Source organism: Bactrocera tryoni, chromosome 3, assembly GCF_016617805.1.
Source record: "Bactrocera tryoni isolate S06 chromosome 3, CSIRO_BtryS06_freeze2, whole genome shotgun sequence".
NCBI lineage: Eukaryota > Metazoa > Arthropoda > Insecta > Diptera > Tephritidae > Bactrocera > Bactrocera tryoni.
Window position 1 is genome coordinate 68950279 of NC_052501.1, and position 24032 is coordinate 68974310.

The window sequence follows — 24032 nt, forward strand, 5'->3', positions numbered from 1 at the left end:
ACACAATCAAAGTTCCGTAAACAAAAATTTACTACAAAAAAAAAGATTGGATTGGAGCGGGATGAATGTGGAGGGATCAGAATGGGAGTCATGCTGCCTGTTCGACCTCCTATGGACCGCAGGGATCCATTGTTGCCACTCGGGTGGAGTTACGGCGCAGTGCGCGAACTTGGTGCGGATTGCATAGCCGCAGAGGATAAAGTCGCAGTAGTAGCAATGGAATTGTACAGCCGTAGAGGCTAAAGTCGCAGTAGTGTGTTAACAGCATGGTCCACGTAAATCGTGATCCACTACCGGTGTGTCTGAGCAGATCTTAATATGGGGACATCAATTGCATGTATTACACCTAACCGAGGTGAAGTTTGGCTGGAGCCTTTTAACGCAGACGCAGTAGAAAATTGCTCCGGACGCGGTTTGGACTCCACGCCAACACGAATTAGGAGGATACGGCGCAATCCTGCTGCGAGGCCTTGCTTCAGTAACGAGAAACTTAATCTAAAACTTACCGATTCAAACGAGGTTAGATCTCCGAAGAAACAGCTCTTGACCAAATGAAATCCGGGTCAATTCCGGTAACGTAGAACCGGCTGTCGTGGGAATTGGTCACGCTGTATAATTGCCATAAGAATTGCGGGTGTGAAAGAGCCGAGCCGGGGCTAACTTTTTTTTCTTGTTTTCTCTGTTTATACTTATACTCGTATAGCTACTTTTTGGTTCACCTTAGTGACTATTCTTTTTCGGCTGCGCTTTTTTATTTTTGTTTACCGTCTCTTAATTGACTATATCAACAATTATGTATGCTTTTTACATTGGTTAAATTGCCGTTAGTTTTTTCGTCAGATTTCGAGGTTCTGTCATTTTGCTGTTGTTTTTATTCATAGCCATACATCAGGCAATCTATTTGAGGTTAGACAAATTGAAATCTATGTGCATTTGTATATATGTATGTATGTATATATTGGAATTTGACAGCTTTTGAGCGTTCGCTTTTAGCAAGTCCATTAACGATAACGGTATTTTATCTGTAAAAATGATATGAGTACTTAAATTTAGATTGCTGTTATTGAACAACTGTAAGTACACTTGATTCATTCATTATACATGTGTTTGTATGTATGTACATATGTATGTCTCAATACAATGTTAGAATTATGAGTAACAATTTATTATAAGTGGGCGAGTATACGGTAACCACTAAAGAACCCCAACAGTAAGTAGCAGTGCGGCATACATATTTATTTTTATTTTTTTTAGTATAAAAAATGAGTGTTAAAAGAAATTCTATGGGATTAAACAATTAAATAGATATACCCATACACAATGGTACACATGTAATTTGCGGCTTAATGCGGCTTAGCAATTCCAGATTCAATTAGTCATTTAATTAATGGGGCATTGAAATGTTGATTACCTTGAACTAATGTAGATTAGATTCGGTTGACACGATAGCTATCGCAACATAAGACTTGCAACGGTGTATAGAGAAATAAGATTTGACAAAAAAATCACTTTGCAAAAATTTCTAATCTTAAGCGTGAGAACGCTTAACATGTTGACCATTCTCAACTGCTCTCTTCATCACGTCCAGCGCGCAGGGAACAAAATATAACAGCCGTAGCTGAGAAAGGTACTCGAAGACCGTGGAGAGTCGATTCGGCGCCGTTCGCAGCAATTCGGACTGACTTATGGAAAGATTTGAAGCAAATTAACGTCGAAATTTTAATTTGAAAGCGTAAAAAAAACAGCTTGTGCAAGAACTACAGTCGCTCTACTTTCCCAAGCGACATCGCTTCATTCTAGGGGCTCTTGAAAAGTTCCACAAAGACCCGACGTTTTCGAGCCAAATTTTTACAGCTATGAGGCCCATTTCCGGCTCAATGGGTATGTAAACAAGCAAAATTGCTGTATTTCGGTCGAAGAACAACCTGAAGAGATGCAAGAGCTGCCATTTCGTCCGGAAAAACGACGGTTTCGTGTGGTTTGTGGATCGGTCAATAATTCTCCAAAAATGATGCCGGTGAGAACGTAACCGTCAATGGCGACCGCTATCGTGCCGCAACTTCGTTCTGGATACTGTAGCAGGTTAAACTCCAACTTATCCAGAATAGACCCCGACATACCGAATGTATGTCCTGCATGCAACGAGTCTCCGCATGATAGTGACCACCTCTTTGCATGCCCTACGAACCATACTCATCTAACACCCTCCTCCCTCTGGTCCGACCCCGTCGAAAGAGCACGTTTCTTGGCCTTCCGTTAGATGACTTCGACGACAACACAAATGACCCTTACCATCCCAACGGGGATTAGATATTCCGTTAAAACAACAACAACACCGCTATCGTGCCCTGATAACCGACTATTTGATGCCTGAAATTGAAGCTCGTCCTCTCGGCAATGGCACAATTTCCCACACAACGCATCAATTAATGAATTCACTGAGAGAACACTTCGGTGATCGTGTCATTCGCCAGTTACCAGTCGAAATTCATGAATGAGTCTTCAAAAATTGAACTCAACGGAAGGACCAACTGAGACTAGCCGCGACCAACATTTGAAAGAGATAATCTTAAAAAAAAATGTCAAAGAATGTTCTTTAGAAAAATAATAGATGGTATTCTAGAGGGTATTCCTACCGGGAAAGTCACAATTAAAATTCAATCTTGGAAGGATATAGTCTGAACTATTTAGATTATTATTCATTGATTCTTATTGCTGGGCTGTTGATGCAGGAGCGCATCAGTCGAAGATTACTTAAATGCCCCGATAACCCCTGAATAGGTTACCCGTTTGCGTTTAATTTTTGTGATATTAAATCCTTTCTTGCCGGACACCAGACCAGTGATAAATATGTAACAATTGCTCTAATGACAGCCGAATACATCCACATGTTTTATAAGCAAGCTGGAGTATTTCCAATTGCTCTGAATACCCGACTAATATTTCTTTTGTAGATCAGCAAATTCAAATAATCAATTTTTTGTATATACCGATCCAAATGGGGTTAGATTCTCGAAATGATGGCCTTGACCGGATAAAATCTGGGTTTAATTTCGATAACATAGAACAAAAATTAATTACGCAGCAATCGCCTGTATTCAACAGGACGCAGCTGAAGAATATTCAAGTCAGAACACCGCCCTCCGGACTATCACAGCATGTCTTTTGATCTTCCCCATCGAATACATCCACAGCGAAAACGAAGGTATGCTTCCGGTTATGGAACATATTGAACTTCTAAGCAGTTTCTGCTGGCATGTTTTCGCAGAAATCGTCCTTACTGCCATCTGCTTGAAGAGAAAAGAACTCTAACAATATACCGATGAATTTCGGTCAAGACAGTTATGTACTGAACGCCACTTACAGTGGAACTGTTAACAGTTTTATTTATATTCTCCGAGTGAATAGCGTCCTCGAAGTCAAAACACCATCCATAGCAGACCAAGCGCTCGAGTTGCTGCGTAAAACCAAAGTGATTCTTGCGCTACTTCGTTCTTGTTCGTTGTTGACCAAACAAATTCAAAATATTCAGGTCTCTCTCTGTTGCAAATATTCTTCTCATATGGTGTCAGTGGATCCAACTGTTCTAATAATTTCAATCATAAACTGACATTCTCTAATAGTTCTGATTTCGGTGTCTTGAACAAACATCGTCTAAAGTTTTCGTGTTTCCGGTAACTTTGTGTACCTTTCAGCTGAAGTAAAAAGCTCAATATAGAACCTATCCTCAGCTCAAAACTACATTCATCTTATTGTTTGTTATTTTAACTTTTAACAAAGTCGCTGGTTTAGGTTATATGTAGTAACCACTTCTACCAAATCTCATCTGGCGAAAGCCGTTTTAGGAGACTTGATAGCTTTATATTTTTCTGCCCGTCTTTATTTATGTCTTATATATACATACATACATATGTTTATATGAAGTCTTGTGTGTATTTTGTAAGCTCATACACTTTCCATTGTCCGCCGTTTTTGCTGCTTTCTCCTCAGAGCTCTAACTGTTAGTTATGCGGCCATAGCCATAAAGTCCACAATTTTGCGTGGGCCATATGAAAAGCAACAAAAAATTTAAGTAATATTGTGTTTTCATTTGTTTGCCCGGCACTACGTAACTTCTATGGCTTTTCATTTCTATCGCTTCAATGAGGTGTCTTTGTTTTTCCCCCATTTCATACGCTTCCAGCGGTCAGTTTTTGTGTGATTTACAGTTTCTAGCTTTTTTCAGTCGCTTTAATTTGTGAGGTTAAAAATTTGTCGGTGTTATTACAATAAGTTGTTGTTAATTTTTGAAATATGTGTGTAATTATATTTGTTTATTTGTCTTGTACATTGTTTTGTTTTTTGTACTTTTTTTATATACGCATGCGCCACACTTCAGCCACTTTCGGAGTTGTCCCTTTAAAAGTTTTATATACCGGGAATAATTCGTGGCTTTTGTAGAGCTTTCCGTATTATTAAAGATTTTCGAAATAGTTTGATTTGTCGGTAGTTCTCTATGGATTCTTGTTTATACCTCTCGAATATTGTACTGCCTTTATAAGTAGTGCTGCATAAAACGTCGAAGCCTCTACTGCCTTCAAGATCACTTCATATTCACATTGATAATCTCGAGTTTATCTAACGGTTAAGTAAACGAGTTCTCTGATCCGATGATTGGGTTAGCATAGAAATCTCTGTGTATTGAGCATAATATATCATTTATCATCGACATCAGAGTCTTCTTTAAGGCCGATCGGTCGGACAGTTGTTTTCCTCGACGACTTGTTCAAAGTTTGAGGAGCTGATTAGTTGTATAGGTGCGGTAGGGACACGAACGAGCAACGTAGCGTTTGGTTATTGATATAGAATCTGAAGATAATAGAAGTTCATAGATGTATTTAGTTTCCTTGAAACTTTAGGTTATGTTAGGTTAGGTTAAGAGTTTGTTCCTATCAGGGATCTCATTTGGACAGCTTAGAGCGCCGGTCCGTCGTGTTACCTAAAACTGCTATTGAATAGATCATAAGACCCTTATAAATCGACAAAGCGCTTTGAGCCTATCACTAATTTGTTGAGGCAGTCAAAATCAGTATCGGCTATGTCGCCTGATTCACCAAAGTTAAGACTACCGAAATGTTTCAGCCTGTGCCCGGCACTAAAACAAGTCTAATGATGAAGTAGCTTGATGCTATTTCTAGAGAAGGCAGACACTCTGACTAGCTTTGAGCGCACAGTTAGCTACTACCGCCACTTTAATAGCAGGCACTTTTGGCTGAAAAATCAAAGATTGACGGAGAGCTCCTTACAGCAAACTGTCCATAACCATTTCTCCTAGCTCGGATCCATCCGTGAAAAAGCTCACTGTGACTTTTCTCTAGCGGTGACTTTTCTCTAGCGGTGACTTTTCTCTAGCGACTCCTCCCCATCCACATATCTCTCTACTATATGTAAGCAGAGGAAAAGATGCAGAGTTGCAGTTAAAGAAGGAGAGGATTTCGTTGTGTCCTTGTTTGGATCCCTTTATATGGCGAGCTTCCGTGATACTTAGAGCAGATTTCGCAACTGGAAGATATTTCAACAATGCTTCGGAAATGTTTGTTGTGGAGACCGTCCCTACTTTAATACGTCCGGGTTAGTTGTCGTGAAAATTATCTAATGGTAGGCCCAGGAGACGTGTTGTTTCGACGGAGTCGGACCATAGGCAGAGGGATGCTAGATGCGTGAGTTCGCTGGGCATGCCAAGAGGTGTTTGGAGTCATGCAGGGTGCTTAGTCCGTAAATGTTTTCCGTTTAAGTCGTCCCATTTGACCTGAGTAACTTAAAAACCTTAACGATTGTTTGTAAAATGAGTGATATACACTATATACTAGATATTCCACTTCGAAGCCGGTATACGACAACACGTTGTCACCTAAATTTGCCACCAATGTTGCTGCGGCTGACGTTGCTGGCGACGCACACTACAATTGAGCATCGTCGTTGCAGTTGGCGGCAGTGCTGCAATGGTGTGGCTTTCAAATGTGGTTCAAACGACAACAACCGTTATATCTTGCCAAACAACAATAACATCGTCAGCAACTTCGTTTGTGCTAGACGAGTAAACCATTACGAATGCCAACATTGCATACTTATCGTTTGCTTGTGCTACGTCGTCTATATCTCGGTGGTTTGTGAGTGTGTGTGTGTGTGTGTGTATGTGGTGGAGGCACTTTCAGTTTCAGGTTTTCCGGCGCGTTGTTTACAATTGAATATTCGTATTATTTTTCTCAGTTCTGCACATTTTGCTGCGAAAATTATTGTACATACATACATATTTATTTTTCAAGCTTACACTTTAAGGTGTGGGCTCCTAATTGCCATGTATTTGTGCTTAGTGAGTTCGAAAAACAAATATGAGTTGCGAAGCTGTTTTTGCTGCGTCTCTTCTAGTTGCATGGAAATGTACTATGCTGCTGGATCTCACTTTCTATTTCAGTTTTTGATTCGAGTTCATTTTCATTTGACGTAGAAGGAACGATTTGAAGTTCTACGAGACAGCAAGTGTGGAAGTTAAAGGGTATGAATAACGAGCAAACCGTGCAAGGTCTTCTAACTTAAAGCCAAATAGGTGTGGATCTCTTTATATTAAAAATTTAAATGAAAGACAGGCTTTTTGATTTGATCAAATCTTTCCTTGGATCCGTTGAAGCTTGGAATTACAGCTGTACATTTTTTCTGGAACCATTGTTGGGCTGGACTCGCAGTAAACTATCCGAATTTTCTTTGGTGGGTGTTTCCTCGAAGTGCCGGAGCCGGTTAGTAAATGGCAGATAATATTGTTTTGACAGCAGTTATCTATGATCTGTTTCTCTGTTTTAAAAATGAGGTTTTCGTACGGTAAAACACAACAATTTTCATGTTTATATTCGTGACTTACGAGCTCTTACCCTTTGATGAACAGTAACTGAAAACTCAATAAAGTCCGAAAGCAATGTTTTTTTTTGGAACTGTTGTTATGCATACCGCAGAACCTATGAGATTGGTTATAGGATCTTGCATACCCTTTCAAACACAATAGTCGGAGTGGATATCTACAACTTAAATTTTGAAGTCGTATTCAATTTTGTAAGATATACGAATTCGTAGCAAGTGAAAATAGTGGACAAAGATACCGACCACAAAAAAAAAACTGTGGTGGTAGATTTTGATTCTAAGCCCGACATTACATATATAGATATTTTCGACCAGCCCTGGAACATCAAGTAGTGCTTTATGCTCCAGCCTTAGGTTAGGTTAGGTAGGTAGGTTAGGTTGATTACTCAAAAGGTCAGGAATAATAACAAATGGCCTGCCAGAAACGCTTATCCGTCGTGATGCCCAGAAACCCTTAGGTATGGATCAAAAAGAACTTCGCAGGTCGCAAAAAGGTTGGCAACCGAGATGCTTCCACAGTAGTCTGGCGAGAACTGGACAGTGGAGGACAAATTCTATAGATGTTTTCACCTCAACTTCTTCATTGCAATTTTCACAAGTTGCGTTCTAAAAAATCTTTAGCCTCACCACGTGAGTGCCAATGAGACAGTGTCTAGTTAGGACGCCTATCATTGTAACGATGTGAGCCTTGCTAAGAGCTAGCAGTTCAATGGATCTTTTATGTTCCACTTAGGGCCAGAGGGCTTTCGCAACCCCAGAAACCAATTAACCGACGCTTGCGGGAAGTCTACAGATTTTGATGGATTTTGGGTATGCGTGCCTCTTCTTGCGTGCCTTTTCTTGCAAGCTCATTGGCTTTAAAATTTGCGACGAATCCGCAGTGGCCAGGAAGTTTAATATAGAAGTAGTCTGACACTACTGCTAATGTGGTCATACTCCTTAACTAACTTTGAGCGCTTGTCAAAGCTCAAGGCCTATATAGCAGATCTGGTATTGGAGTGGATGCATACCTTCATAAAAGAATCCGAACTTCGGCTTGAAAGACACTGCAGTGGTCTGCCGGTCGAAAACAAGAGTTGATTGAGAGCTTTCCCTCCAACCTTACTCAAGGACTCATATTATTCGTTTCCAAGCGCAGCCAAATAATCATCAGCTTTGATGTAGTTACTAAGTTTAACAGTGAGGCTTTGGAAGAAGACTAATAAATGACTGGAAAATTTCTCATTTTCATCTAAATTATCTGGCCTTTCGTACAGGATCGTCTAGCCAATGTACCATATCTTTGGAGCGGTAAAGTTAGATAGATATTTTGAGGCTGTGGCCCGACAGAGCTATTTGTCTGTGATTTTCTTGAGATAATTTTCATTTTGGCGTTACTCATAAAACGATTTTTGTTGTCCTGATCGTTCTAGAAGGACTTCAATGGCGGTTAATAAAATTAAGGTTTTGAAGTGGGAGTTACGGTCTATAGTGCCCTCCCCTATATCACATATGGTCACCCAGGTCCAGCAGCCTGAACAATTCCAGGAGCCTGCTGGGCGCGTCTGAGATGATGTGATCCCTGTCTACGTATGTAGATGAAACCTAGCGCCTTGAGCTTGCTTCTGCAAATTGCTGGGGAAACCAGAATCAGGTGCTCTGGGGTTTCCTGTTCCATATCGCAGAACCGGCGAGAGACTATGCCCATGTTGGAGAAGTGCTTCGTGAGCCTGTAGCGCCCTTTATAGAGCGCGACAAAGAGGCGAAATTTGTCTCGGAGGAAGTTGATATTTCTTTAAACCTTACGAGGCTGTACTTGAATGATACTTGAATGCTGCAAGATGGAAAAGAATGCATATAGCTTATGCCACAATATTAAGAGTTGATTTTTGTGGAGTAGTTAAGTACAAAGGTTTCTTGAAGTCACGATTCAGATTCTTAAAGATTGCAACGCGAAAGCCGTGAGTACGAACCTAAAACTTTCACGTGGTATTCGAAAATAATAACCTATGAAAAGTGGTAGCACCACGTCAAAGATACATATGTACATTCACACAGAATACATGATATGGGTTAAAGAAGCGTGAAAGAAAGCCATGTGAAGAAAAGATGTTTTGAAAATGTGACGGTGACGGCATCAGCCAAGTGTAGTATTTTAAAATTTTGCATGAGATTATAAAATGAGTGATCCAAGTAGAGGTATTTTTTTCAATTGCCGCATTTGGAGCGAAGAGCAAACTGAAGTTATTCAAAAGCTGTTATTTCATCCTGAAAAAACAACGTTTTATTGTGGTTTGTGGCTTGGTGGAATCATCGGTCCATATTTCTTCAAAAATAATGACGGTGAGAACGTAACGTTCGTTATCGCGCCATGATAACCGACCTTTTCATGCCTGTAATTGAAGGTCGGGATCTCGGCAACATTTGGTTTCAACAAGACGGCGCCACTTTCCACACATCGCATCAATCAATGGATTTATTGAGAGAATACTTCGGTGAGCAGAATATTTCACGTTTTGGGCCGGTCGATTGGCCACAAAGATCGTGCGATATCCGTTAGACTTTTTTCTCTGTCCGAAGTGGAAAGTCAATGAGGGTAATCTCGCTTCAATTCAGGCCTTGGAGCAAAATGCTAGTTACCAGTCGAAATGCTCAAACGAGTCATGGAAAATTGGACTCAACGGGTGTACCATCTGAGACGTAGCCGCGGACAACATTTGAAAGAGGTACTCTTAAAAAAATAAATGCCAAGGAATGTTGTTTCGAAAAGTAGGGAACCTCGAAATGGATCACCTTTTATGTACTTGTACAGTATGTACAATTGACTTGAAATCGCTTACTTAGCAAATCTACAACATTTTTCTTCATACTGCAAGTCAACCAACCCAGCGAACAAGCGAGCTACTTGTAGATAAGACACAACAACAATTAATAACAACAACAAAAAAGACTAAAATATGAAATAAGTATGTAATTAAATGAGGAGGCCACAATGCAGTGGCTGATTTGAACGCACAATTGTGCAATGGCAATGTACAACAACAACAACAACAACAACAACATGTACTTCATTAACTTGGCAAATATTATATATACAATATATCAAAAAAATCGCAACAACCATAGCAACATGTGCAAAATGAAAAGCGAACGCTTTTCAACACAACACCAACAACAATGAATGCACTTCGCTTGAGAAAAATTACAGTTAAAAATGCAACGATACAAACAACAGCGACGGCAGCTGTGACGGCGCAAAAAAATACAAAACTGAAGGTAGGCACGTACTGTGGCCGATTACATAAGTTCAAAACTCGCAGAAACCGCCGAATCGCGGAACGCCACCTCCGGCCGTTGGTGGGGTGCCAGCGTCTGCGCGCTCCATACGCCGGTACGGACGCGCAAGTGAAATTCATTGCAACCGATTTGTGCTTTTACAGTTATGTGAGCTACACATGCATGTGCAGAACCAATTGACCAGTTGGAATTACTCGAGGTCTGATGTGTTTACATTACATCAACTTTGCACCAATTGAGCCAACCGTCAACTGTTGAGGATCACCGATGCGGTGCGATATGAGGTCCACGGAGAAGGAATTCATTATTTTGGTATTAAATTCAAAGTTTCATCTAGCTTTAGAGTACGATTGAGGTCAAAAGTGCACCGTTTTGTTCTATAACTGCCCTCGTGCCTAGGGCAAAAAAACTGTGACAGTCGAGTTTCAGAAGCTTCTGTTGAGGTGAATTTTTCACCAGCAAATTAGAGATCAACAGGTGCTAATCACTTGGTGGCAGGTCCGCACTATAAAGATGATATATAAGAACCTCCCGACCAAGCTGCAGGAACTTCCGGCGAGTCACTATTGATGGGTGTGACCCGGCTTTGCCTTACTGCAACATAATTCTTTTCCTTTTCGTCAAAATTGGTCGTTTATAAGATATTGTTTTCTTCAGACGGTCCAATTGACCGTGCAGGTCCGAATTAAAAGTTTGGCCGTAGAAGAACATTTCATAATAGAGCACCAGTCGTTCTTCCTTTTCGCTGTTTGTTGCCAATTAGAAATTCCATTTGCAGTCAGGACCTTCTCTACCTGCTCTTTCCAAAAGAAAGTACTGCTTCGAATACTCACAGAGTTAGAGCGTTTTCATCCATTCGGACGACATGATCTAGCCTGTGCAGCCCCTGTCTCTTAATTAGCTGAACTATGTCAATGTCGTCGTATATTTAGTACAGCTCATCCTTCCATCGACAGCGATATTCGCTTTTGTCAATGCGCAAAGCACCATAAATTTTCCGCAGAACCTTTCTTTCAAAAACTCGTAACGCCGACTCTTAAGATGTTGTCATCATCCATGCCCCTACACCATATAGCAGGAAGGGGGTAATGAGTGACTTGTAGTGTTCGGTCTTTGTTCATCGAGTCCTCTACTTTTTTTCTCAGTTGCCTACTCGGTTCGAAGTAGCACCTGTTGGCAAGAGTTATTCTGGGTATGACTCCGAGTCTGACGTTGTTGTTGGTCGATGTTAGGTATAAAGATAGGTCATCTCTAAGACCGTAAAAATATTTTGAGTTAATTTTCTTTGGTTAGAAATCAAAACAAGAAAGAAAATCTATGGACTATGGAAAGATCATACCTGTTTGTTGGTATCTAAAGAAAGCAATTCCAACAGGGTGCTCGAGTAGATTCTTATATATGTACATATTTATTTCCATATTTAAGTACGTGCATTTTTTACAAGAAAATTGAACGCACACACATTTTCTGCTTTTTTGTAAATTCATCGCTTTTCTTTTCAACTCAATACTTGGAGTCCAAAGCTCATATTTCACATCATGAATTTAAGAAATAAAAAAAAAAATAACTGTAAAGAAAATGAATTTGAACATGCAAATTAGAGATGATTAGCTCAGACTAGCGCTGAATTTATGAACTGATTTATGGTTCGTTTAGGGAGAAAAGTCTGTGTCTACTTGAATTACAAACCAAAAATAAATTCTGCATTTTTGATTTTATTCCGTTTAGTAAAAGTGAATGGCCTTTTCTAAACTTCCTCTGAAGTACTAAGGTACTTCAACTAGTCACAAAAGTGATTTAGGAGAGGGGTTACAGCATAGAGTTACGGTGAAATGTAGCCGCTAATCTACTCGACGGCTTCAATACAAAATATAGGTGGATCCTGCTCAACTGATTGAATATAGTTAGGATTTATGCGAAGTTTAGACGTCAGTATATAGCTTAGGTTAGGTTAAGGGGTTGATTTTTACAGCAACCTCACTTAGACAGCTTAGAACGGCGGTCCGTTGTGATACCTAAAACTCCTCTATAAAATATCATAAGACCCTTACAAATCGACAAAGCGCTTTGCGCCTAACACAAATTTGTTGAAACGGCTAATGTCAGTTACGGCTTTATCTTCTGGTTCGTTGAAGGTAAGACTACTGTAATGTTACGTCCATAGTCTTGTAAAGATTGGACAATGGAATAGAAAGTGGGTAGATGTTTCCAGCTCTACCATACATATTTGACAAAAAGCATGAATGTCTATTGGACAGTGACAGCTTTTCCTTTGCTAAGGGAAAGTAAGTGGTTCAATAGATCCACTGTATTTTACTCTAAGCTAAAAGGATCTCATATCGCATTCGATGGAACGATGAGTTGTACGAGATATGTTGACATAGTTCAGCGAATTAAAAGACAGCGGCTACGCTGGCTAGGTCATGTTGTCCGAATGGGCGGAAACACTCCAGCTCTGAAAGTATTCGACGCTGTACCCGCCGGGGGAAGCAGAGGAAGAGGAAGACCTCCACTCCGTTGGAAGGACCAGGTGGAGAAGGACCTGGCTACGCTTGGAATATCCAATTGGCGCCACGTAGCGAAAAGAAGAAACGACTGGCGCGCTGTTGTTAACTCGGTTATAATCGCATAAGCGGTGTCTACGCCAATTAAGAAGAAGAAAAGGATCTCATACTCGCCTAGTAACTAGCCGCCGACTAGCGATATTCGAGGTCCATTGGTCCAGTGCTAGAACGCGAGGCCCCACGGAGATTCAATTCGGTTCCATCTCGATGTGATCGGGACAAGGGTATTTCATCGGCTTTGCAGCTGCCAGCGATACTGCTATGACAAGGCAAACAAACAGTTGAGTTTTATTGATATCTAAACTCAGTTAAAAGTATTTCTTTCGTTCTCTCATGACCCGCTATTCATTATTTCTCTAAAAAAAAGTGGTGAGAATTACAAAACGTAGATTGAGAACATTTCGTTTTCGCTTCTTTACTTTCATTTTTGATTTACATAAAGTTCCCTTCAGTACTTTACTATTCATTCTTCCAACAAGTCTTAGAAAGAAAATCTATTGATGTATGTGCTGCGATCTATGACCTATTGTGCCCTTCGTTCTTTCTAAGAATTCACTTACGTCTACCACCCTTATAAGTTTATCGCGGTTATGATAGCATATGTGAATCCCAAAACCGTATTCCTCTGTCTACAGATTTCTACACTCCTTAGAAGCAGATGCTCTGGAGTTTCAGGTTCCATGTCACAGAAGCGACATATTGCAGATGTGACTATGTCTATGTAACTTGAGCCTGTCCCAACCTGCCTAAAACTCATTGGTAATACAATGAATTCATTTTTCATTTGACGATAAAATAAACCTCAAAGTTCAAAGCTCAGGGTTTGGTCAACGAAACTTCTCTTTTATATGCATTCATGCATTTCTCCATATCTATTTTGGATTGGTGTAATCTACCCTCAAATTCATTCAGCACCTCTTACCACTACTTACTAACCAACCGAAGGGAATAACTCAGTTCATTATCGCAAACAACTCCATCAAACTGACCAAAGCGACTTCAATAGCCCATGCAATTTACCCGTTCCATAACTGTTTTTGTATCCCCAACAAAAATTGCGCTGCGTTGCTGTCGCGTCCATTGCATTCGCGTGCATTTCATTATGAGCCTTCGGCCGTAAATTTCAACTTCCCCACCATAGATTGGAATGTTAACTGCACTGGTGGTGGTTTTTGTTTTTATGATTGCGCGGTGGTGACCATGTTGGCGGTGCCTTGTGTATGACGCGTTTTAACCGCCACAAAGTCAGTCCGTCGTCTAAAAGCCATAAAACTTGCCTACATACATACTTACTTACATGTAAAGGCGGCATAAAACCCGTTAATAGTGACGCGTGCTTTATTGCAATCGGCAGTGGAACTCGACGGGTCGGCGGAATCGTCGTTGCCATTGTCGAAGTCGTAGTTGCTGTCGCCACCGTTGCTCCACAATGTTGAGGGTTCGTGACGTCGGACTGCAGCGTAAGAACTCAAACAAATGACCTCGTCCGCCACAAACTACAACCCCAAAGTGTACCCACTTACAATATTCTATATGGTACTACGAAAAACTCGTTGGTGAGTACTCAACTCTTAGCTTTTACTTTTACTACACTCTCAGCGCTGCTCACACCGCTCTTCGGCACCTTTTGTGTAGGTTTTACTGTGCTGTGGCTCACAGTCTATGCGTTTTGGGGGTAAAAATGTGGCTGAGTTAATAATAAATGAAATGTTCAAAAATTTATACGATTTTTAATAACAAAGCCACTGAAATATGGTCATAACGACCACGTCATATCGAGCCGAGCCGCTTATAACCGTTGTAAATAGAATGGAGAAAAAATGTGCGGCAGTCAGGTAATGAAGCGAAGTCAGTAAACAACAGCGGCAGCCAACTGCAAGCAATTTGATTTTACAGCAAGTTTCCACTAATTCCATTGGACACGCTTACAGTGGTGGCGATTGCATTTGGCCTGATAAAAATATTTAAACTTGCTCTGAAAATGAACTTGTGAAACATTAGCCATAATTTCATACTTTTACGAAAAAAATCTCTTAGAAAATATTGTAAGAGTCTCTGAAAGCTTTTATATATTCATTCAACACATTTTCTTCAGACAACGGCCAGGATGATATTGATAGTTGCTCGGAAACTGAACTTGTGGAACATAAGCCCCCATAGTTTTCATTTCTTAGTTTTTGTTTGGATTAAAATGGAATAGAAGATATTTTAAGAGATATTGAAGAGTCTCTTAAAGCTTTTATTGATTCATTTAACACATGTTCTTCAGGTCAGGATAACATTGTTAGTTGTTCTGAAACTGAACTTGTGAAACATAAGTCACTATAGTTTTCATTTCTTAGTTTTTTTGGAGTAAAATGGAATAGAAGATATTTTAAGAGACATTGAAGAGTTTCTTACATGTTTTTCAGACAACGGCCAGGCTGACATTGATAATTGCTCGGAAACTGAACTTGTGGAACATAAGCCCCTATTGTTTTCATTTCTTAGTTTCTTTTTGGGGTAAAATGGAATAGAAGATATTTTAAGAGATATTGAAGAGTTTCTTAAAGCTTTTATAGATTCATTCAACACATGTTCTTCAGGTCAGGATAACATTGTTAATTGTTTTGAAGCTGAACTTGTGAAACATAAGCCACTATAGTTTTCGATATCAATATTTCTACAATCTTATGTCCCAATTTGGCTGTTGTCTAATCATAAATCATTTCCTTCCGACAGATTTTTTTCCAATCAATAGCACAAGTCAGTCTATATATGCAAACTAGACATGTATGCCTATACGGCAAGCTCAAAAAAACGGTCGCCACTTTATGCCCTCTACTGTATGTACATACTGCATTTTAGCGTAGGCGGCAAATAGTCACATAAATGTGGTTGCGTTGCTATTTCTCGTTCAAGTTTTCCTTCTGTTTTTATAGACATTGTTCTCATTTAGTTTTGTAGATTATTGTGGTTGCATTTGCATTGTTGCAACATTTCTCGGCCAACTCGTAAATCCGTTAAGTGATTTAGTTGAAGTATAACTAGCTACATACACACACTCATGTGCATATAAAATGCATTTTGTGGCGTGTCGCTGAAGGCGGGTGAAGCATAAATATACAGTTAGTGGCGGTGTGGGTCAAATATGACGCCGATTTGAGCATTGCATTTTGTAAAAAGTAGATTTTTGGTTACTAGTTAATTAAAGTTGGTTCCTTATCGACCTAAAATTGTTTCAGAATGTACGTAAGTTGGGTTCGGCAATTTTGTATTTCGTCAATTCATTACTTTTTCCCGACTGTAGTTTGATTTTTTCAGTGATCGTTTGTTGTCAGCTTTTGTGCTAAGAACTGTAGACGGGCTTCTTACCGATCCAAACAAGGCTAATCGCCGAAATAACGGCACTTGGCTGGATGAAATCCGGAATAATTCGTAGAACCGGCTGTTGTGACAGTATTCGTCGTCGAATTTGGTTATGTCATCGTACATGCAGTACGTAGGACCTCATTTACAATATGTACCTGACAACACCAGTATTCATACGTCTTATCGACCCAAAGAGTGCTAGATCGCCGAAATAATAGCACTTGGCTGGATAAAATTTGGGTATCGTGGAACCGGTTGCTGTAAGAATATTCGTTGTTGTTGTTGTGGCGTTAGAAAACATTCCTGAAGTAAATTCGTAGAATGGTGCCGAGTTGTCAGTACTTACTTGGATAAAAATCCATGTCCGTTCCATTTTCTGGATACAAATCCGGGCTCGTTCCGGTAACTTGAGCCCGACTGTCGTGGGTACGGGTGAGAATATTCGTTATCGAATTAGGTTGTGCCATCGTAGGTACCGTATCTTAGGACCACATCTACGTTCCCATGGCAGTCAGGTCTACCTTCCCGGGACGTACCCGGAATTTATATGCGGTCAAGGACTGTCAACTCGGCAGAATTCTGCCGCTACAACAACAACCACATCTACGATACGTGCTTGACCGCCCAAACTCCTGATATTCGAATTGGTCGAATCTCTCTTCTCTAGGCTAGATTTAAAAATATAAAAATTTTCAGCACTTTTGTGCTTGCTTTGAAAATTAATTTTTGCTGCCTAAATCCGGAAAAGATTGTGCCCATCAAAACGTTCATAATCAATTGGATTAATTAAGCGGCAAGGCGAAGCTGCAAGCAATGAAGCTGGCAGCTCATTCAGCTGAGTGGCAAAACCGCAAAGTTCCCACATTAGTGAAATGAACGGAAGAGGAAGAAAATGGCAACTACTCGCATGTGCATTCGTTGAATATGGAAAAATGCACACATACAACAACAAAAATACATATGGCGATTATATACTTACATATGTATATACTTGAACGAAATTCACGAGCGCTTGATGAGTTAAACGCTAGGCGTGCTGCCAGATGAATACAAGTGTGGCACCCAAAAGCATCGGCGCACGGTCATGTTGGCTAAATATTTCCAAAGCTACATAATGTGTTTTTCACATGTGCAATACAGTTATGCAAAAATGTATATAAATAATTGTAAAAAAATTTATGCAGGCACTTTTAATGAGTGAAACTACCCCAAATGGGAAGTAACAACAATAAAAACTAATAATAAAACGTCTAATGAAATTACAAATTTTTACTCTCGTTATTGTGAAAATGGAATGAATGAAGAAGCTTCACTTTAAAAAAATTTTATAATTTTATTTTATAATTTTTCCGAGATATCATTATAATAATATGTTTTGATATTATCCTAAAGCCACCAGCCGTTATTTTCTCTAGATGAAATGGCAGTTCTTGAATCTCTTCAGGTTGTCCTTCGTCCCAAATGCGGCAATTTTGCTTGTTTACATACCCATTGAGCCAGATATGAGCCTCATCGCTGAACAAAATTTGGATCGAAAACGTCGGATCTTCTTGGAACTTTTTAAGAGGTCATCGAACGAAGCCATATAGCTTTGGGACGGTCGAGTGGCTTCCTTACGTCAGTCCGAGTTGTTGCGAACGGTAAGGAATCGACTCTCCACGGTCTTCGTGTACACTCTCAGCTACGGCTGATATATTTTCTTCACTGCGTGCTGGAAGAAGAAAGAAATCATTCTGTCAAACGTCTGAAATATACGGTGGATGCCTCATCAAATTGATGGTTTGAGTGCTAAAAAATGCTGATGTTTGTGCGTTCGCATTATCGTGGGGAAGAGTGATCCGACTTCGGCGATTGGTTTTTGTAATTTATTGAAAACTAATTGACAAACAAATGATGGTGTACCACTCAGAAGTTACTGTTATGCATTGGTTTAGTAGTATGGTTGAGATATGTCCAGTTGTTCCAAAGAAAAACAGGCAATCCTTTGCTTGGAAGTGCTCCGTGCACGAACAACTTTTATTAGATTGGGCTCATCTGCTCTTTACCAATCAGCAATATTTTTTGAGCGATCGATAGATTGTGGAGGCTCCACCAAAAAGTTACCACCGAAAGGCCGTCAAGAAACCCTTGACCGATAGTTGCGATTCTGTTCAAAGCTTATAGTCTCATTTTCTAGTTCTTATGTCATTCCTTTTAAATTATAATAATCGGAATGTGCGGCGCATATTTCATTAATGTCACAATTGCCTGCTTGTTGGGTAAGTCAGGGAATGACTCCACCGAGACTCAGCTAAATGTGTAATGTGTTCTTCAAAGGCGTATAAATTCTATTTTTTAAGGAGTCTAATTGTATCACTATGTCCCATTGGAGGTTTAAACTGAAATAGAATGTTAGATCCACTAAGAGATCAAGGCATTCTTTCACTATCTTTGACGAAACCCTAGAGACTTTAATGATTTCAAACCTGCTTGACTATCTGCATACATAAAATATACTCCTTCCTATAAGCACCCTCTTGCTTAGAAGAAAAATTGCAGTGGTCTGGTAGATGGTAGTCGATTTTGGTATCTAATTTAGCAGAAAAGTTAGTTAGTTCTCTGGTTTGTCAAGTTGGGACCGATATATGTATATGCTTTTCTCTGCGTCCCTGCCCAACTAGCTCCTTTGCTTTCCTTTCTTTTTATTCCTCCCATTTCATTTCCTTTTCTTTCCTTTCCTTTCCTTTCCTTTCCTTTCCTTTCCTCTCCTTTCCTTTTCTTTGCTATCCATTCCTTTGCTTTCCTTTCCTTTCCCTTCATTTCCTTTTCTTACTTTTCCTTTCCTTTCCATCTCTAAAAGGGAATATCGTTTGTTTGGGACCGAATTCAAGCTCAATTCTATAGCATTACAAAAATCGGTGGTTTTTTATAGAAACAGAATCTTATTAAGTATCCAAGAATGCCGCTTATTAAAGCCTACTAATTTGGTTAACCGAGACGTTAATACCCATTTGAGTCTCACCATCATTCTACAGGTGCGACGTCCTTAAGCTATTTTCTTCATTCTGCCATCTAATGTTGATTTCCATGAAAGCTTCCTGTCTAAAACTAGTTCCAAGTAGCTTGCCTCACTTCTTAGGGCCATGTATCATTATTCAAATCTATCTTGTCCTCTTGAAACACTCTATTCACCAGCTGTTTAGATGCACCTGAATACAAGTATATAGGATCAACGATTTGTAAAGAAACTGTTACGTTCCGAAATTGTAAGAATATCTGTGAAGATACTTGTGAGATCGCTAGCATCATACTTTCACAATTTATTAGTAACTTTTTATAAAGCAATGTTTCTCTTCAGAAATGATATGAGCTTACTGAAAGCTCGAGGTCGGAAGTTCATCGATTTTTAAAGACAAAAGATGTGACTAGATTTGCTTCCATGTCTAGATTTCTTTTCCATGTCTGCTTAATCCTTAAACGTTAAATAGCATATGTCTTTTAATTTATTTAAAAAAATCTATATTTCTCAAGTTGTACTAATTTGGTTTTCTCACTATTTTCAGATTAATTGATTTTGGTATCGATGAACATGAGTATGACGAGGTTCAGGAATTGCCAGACGAATCAAATATTAATCCACAAATTGCAACTACAACAACAGATTTACACCTACAACAACCACTTTTACACAACCCCAACAATAACAACACAATCACAACGGATACACCACCCGAATTGCCACCACCAAAACAAAACAAACTGAAAAATTCCAAGAAAAGTAAATCCAAATCGAAAATTCCACGTTCGCCCTCACTCGCCGCCTCGAGTAGCGTCGCCGGTAGCAGTGGTAATATTAATATAACAAATAATAACAACAACAGTAATTTTGGTAGTGGCATTACGTACTCACCGATACCACCACAAACACCACCGCTGCCGGTCAATTATCAGCAAAGTAAACTGAAACATATGAATGGTGGCAACATCACACCCACAACACCACTAGCTAACTTCGGTGCCGGTTTTTCGCCAGTAACGCCAACAACACCAACAATACTGGTGTCCAATAGTGTTGGTGGCAATAATGTTGCTTTCGCTAGCACACCGACCGGTGGTAGTGTTGGTGGCGTTGCAGTGATGGGTGGCGGTAGTGTGCCACTTAGTGGTGGCCTCGGTGCTAACGGCACGAGCACGGGTGGCGGTGTAAATGTGACCAATGCGGGTAATCAACGTGGCAGCGTTAATATGGCCTCAGCTCGACGTCCGCAATTGCAAATCACTCCGATACCGGAATCACCAAAAAATTTTCAGTTTTTAACCTTGACGGTGCGTAAGGACGAGAATGGTTACGGCATGAAGGTGAGTGCTGAAAGTTCATATAAGTTGTTTAAATTTGAGTTTCTGCGTATCGTCAAATATAGTAGGTTATCTACTGCCACTAAGGGTCTAGCGAGGAAAGCTGAATTTTATTTGAAGTATAATAAAACAGGAAAAAAATGTTAACTTCGGTTGCACCGAAGCTATAATACCCTTTATATTGTCACATAAATATGTTTTCAGTGGAAGAACTGGATTTTAATCGTTCTGTTTGTATGACAGCGATGTGGTCCGATATCGGCGGTTACAACAAATCATCTCTAGGAGAAAATGACTGTGTAAAATTTCAGGGCGATATCCCAAAATCTGGCAAAATCGACTCAGCTCGTCGTGCGGATAATTGATATATGTGACCCCGCACATAGAAACCCGGCTAGTGTGTCAAAATGTCGATTATCGATGACATTTTCAACGAGAATGTACGTAGAACTACAGGTAGCAACCCGAGAGCTTGTTGGTTCGTCTCGGAAACGCTTCAGAGTGAGTGAAAATGAGTGTAAGTATAAGCATAGTAACGGCCAAGGAGGAAGAGGGAGAGAGAACACGTGCTTCACATCTTTCAACGCCTCTCGTGAAAAATCCTGATTTGATACACTAGCCGGGTTTCTATGTGCGGGGTCACATATGTATTTTATACGGTCTCCGACGTAAACTTCTCGTTGTTAGAAGCTTCGTGGTTGTGAAGATCGATATTACTCAAAACACTTCATCTATTTGAAGCGTTACTTTTTCTTCTCTATTGCCGTAGAAACGGCTTACGCGGTTATAGCGGAGTTTACAACAGGGCGGCAGTCATTCTTTCTTTTAGTTGTTTGGTGCCAATTGGAGATTTCAAGTGCTGCCAGGTCCTTCTCCACCTGATCTTTCCCACGGAGTGAAGGTCTTCTTTTTCATCAGCTTCCCTCGACGCGAACTGCGTCGAATACTTTCTGAGCTGGAGTGTTTTCATTCATTCGGACGACATGACTCAGCCTGCATAGCCGCTGTCTCTTAATTCTTAATTCGTTCAACTATGTCAATACACTAGTCTATCTCATACAGCTCAGCGTTCCACCGAATGCGTTATTCGCCGCAGCCAATGTGCAAAGGACCATAAATCTTTCGCAGAACCTCTCTCTCGAAAACTCGTAACATCGACTCATCAGATGTTGTCATCGTCCATGCCTGGTTTGGTCTTTGTTCTTCGAGAGAGGACTTCACTTCTCAATTGCCTACTCAGTCCGAAGTAGCACCTGTTGGCAAGAATTATTCTGCGTTGGATGTCGAGGCGATGCTGTTGTTCGTTTTAATACTGGTTCCAAGATAGACGAAGTTATGACTGTTAACAGTGACGTGAGAGCCAAGACGCCTTTTTTTTTTTTTTTGATGACAGGAAATATTTTGTCTTGCTGTCGTTCACTACCAGACCCATTTGCTACGCTTCCTTATCCATTCTGGAGGAAGCGGAGCTAACTGCGCTGTACACTCTTATAGAAGATTGTATCTTTATTATTATTTTCTCCAACAACAGATTGAAGATGTTGCACGATAGGAAGTCGTTTTGTGTGAAACCTCGCTTGGTATCGAACGGCTAGGAGAGATCCTTCCTGATCCTGTCGGAGCCTTTGGTGTTGCTCAACGTCAGCCAAAATTTGTGCTTTAAAATCGACAAAGAGGTGGTGTGTGTCAATCTTCCTTTCACTGGTCTTTTCCAAGATGAAAATCTGGTCGATTGTATACATATATGTATATTCCACGTTTAACGCGAATCAGTTTGTTGACGGTAGGCTTCAGTCTTTCACACAGTACGCTCGATAAAAGTACCGGTTATGTAGATCCGACTATCGTGTGAACGGTACTTTTCTACATACATACCATATATTCAATGAAATCATCACTTTTCGAACCGACCGATTCATATCAAGAAATGGAACGACTCTAGCTCATGCAATTCCCCACCCTCTAACTCCAATAATGTATCCTTTCATTGTAAGTCGAATTAAATATATAAATTTAATTTTAAATCCGTACTTCTACGTACTTTTTTCTGTGCAATTATGAGTTATGAAAGGTTGTACATTTCTGCCTAAATTTTCCGCAAGAAATCATTTTGCAATGCCGCCTTACAGGTTTCGTAAATCGTTGATTAAAATCAACTATTGAAATTTATTTCAACTTAAACGCTGAAAATTTCATGCTCCGCAGCGCAAAGATTTGCATACGCAGAAACTGTGACAAATTTGTCATGCAACCTAAAAAATTAATGAAAAACCATAAGTAAGGAAGGGCTAAGTTGGGGTGTCACCGAACATTTTATACTCTCGCACGATAAAGTGATAATCGAAATTTCATTATCCGTCATTTATATATTTTTCAAATAACGTATTTGTGTAAAGTTTTATTCCGCTATCATCATTGGTTCCTAATGTATGTATATATTATACAGAGAAGGCATCAGATGGAATTCAAAATAGCGTTATATTGGAAGAAGGCGTGGTTGTTAACCGATTTCATTTCATATTTCGTACATGTCATCAGGGTGTTAAGAAAATATTATATACCGAATTTCATTGAAATCGGTCTAGTAGTTCCTGAGATATGGTTTTTGGTCCATAAGTGGGCGAGGCCAAGCCCATTTTCAATTTTTAAAAAAAGCTTGGGTTCAGCTTCCTTCTGCCACTTCTTCCGTAAAATTTAGTGTTTCTGGCGTTTTTTGTTAGTCGGTTAACGCGCTTTTAGTTATTTTCAACATAACTTTTGTATGGGAGGTGGGCGTGGTTATTATCTGATTTATTCCATTTTTGAACCGTATATGGAAATGCTTGAAGGAAACGACTCTATAGAGTTTGGTTGACATAGCTATAGTAGTTTCCGAGATATCTACAAAAAACTTAGAAGGGGGCGAGGCCACGCCCACTTTTCCAGAGAAATTGCGTCCCAATATGCCCCTCCCTAATGCGATCCTTTGTGCCAAATTTCACTTTAATATCTTTATTTATGGCTTAGTTATGACACTTTATATGTTTTCGGTTTCCGCCATTTTGTGGGCGTGGCAGTGGGCCGATTTTGCCCATCTTCGAACTGAACCTTCTTATAGAGCCAAGAAATACGTGTACCAAGTTTCATCATGATATCTCAATTTTTACTCAAGTTACAGCTTGCGCGGACGGACGGACGGACAGACAGACATCCGGATTTCGACTCTACTCGTCACCCTGATCACTTTGGTATATATAACCCTATATCTGACTCTTTTAGTTTTAGGACTTACAAACAACCGTTATGTGAACAAAACTATAATACTCTCCTTAGCAACTTTGTTGCGAGAGTATAAAAATCTACCATGTGCAAATGTACAGTCTGTCAAATAAATAATCTAACTAAATGCTTAATAACCGCGAAGTCAATTGGTTATGTGAGACAGAATTTTATGAAAGGATTATTGCAGTTCCTGCTTTAATCACGTCCTTAAAGGGAAAATAAATGAAAGGCTCATAGAAAAGAATTTTGTTAAATTTTTGGATAACATGGTTCTCTTCTGTTTTTATATAGGGTATACGAGTATAAGGAAGTCGGCATAATTATTCATATCATCTGGTATTCTAAGAATTTAGC

The 24032-nt window shown here is 39.8% G+C and overlaps 1 protein-coding gene across 2 annotated transcripts in view; it reads left to right on the top strand.

Annotated features, from left to right (window-relative positions):
- Positions 1–24032, top strand: part of LOC120770898 — a 309718-nt gene that overhangs the window by 17443 nt on the left and 268243 nt on the right. For both annotated transcript variants that reach the window (XM_040098564.1, XM_040098566.1), the window contains exon 2: positions 19625–20420. In XM_040098564.1, coding sequence (XP_039954498.1) covers positions 19625–20420 — 796 coding nt within the window. The remainder of the gene's footprint in view (positions 1–19624; positions 20421–24032) is intronic.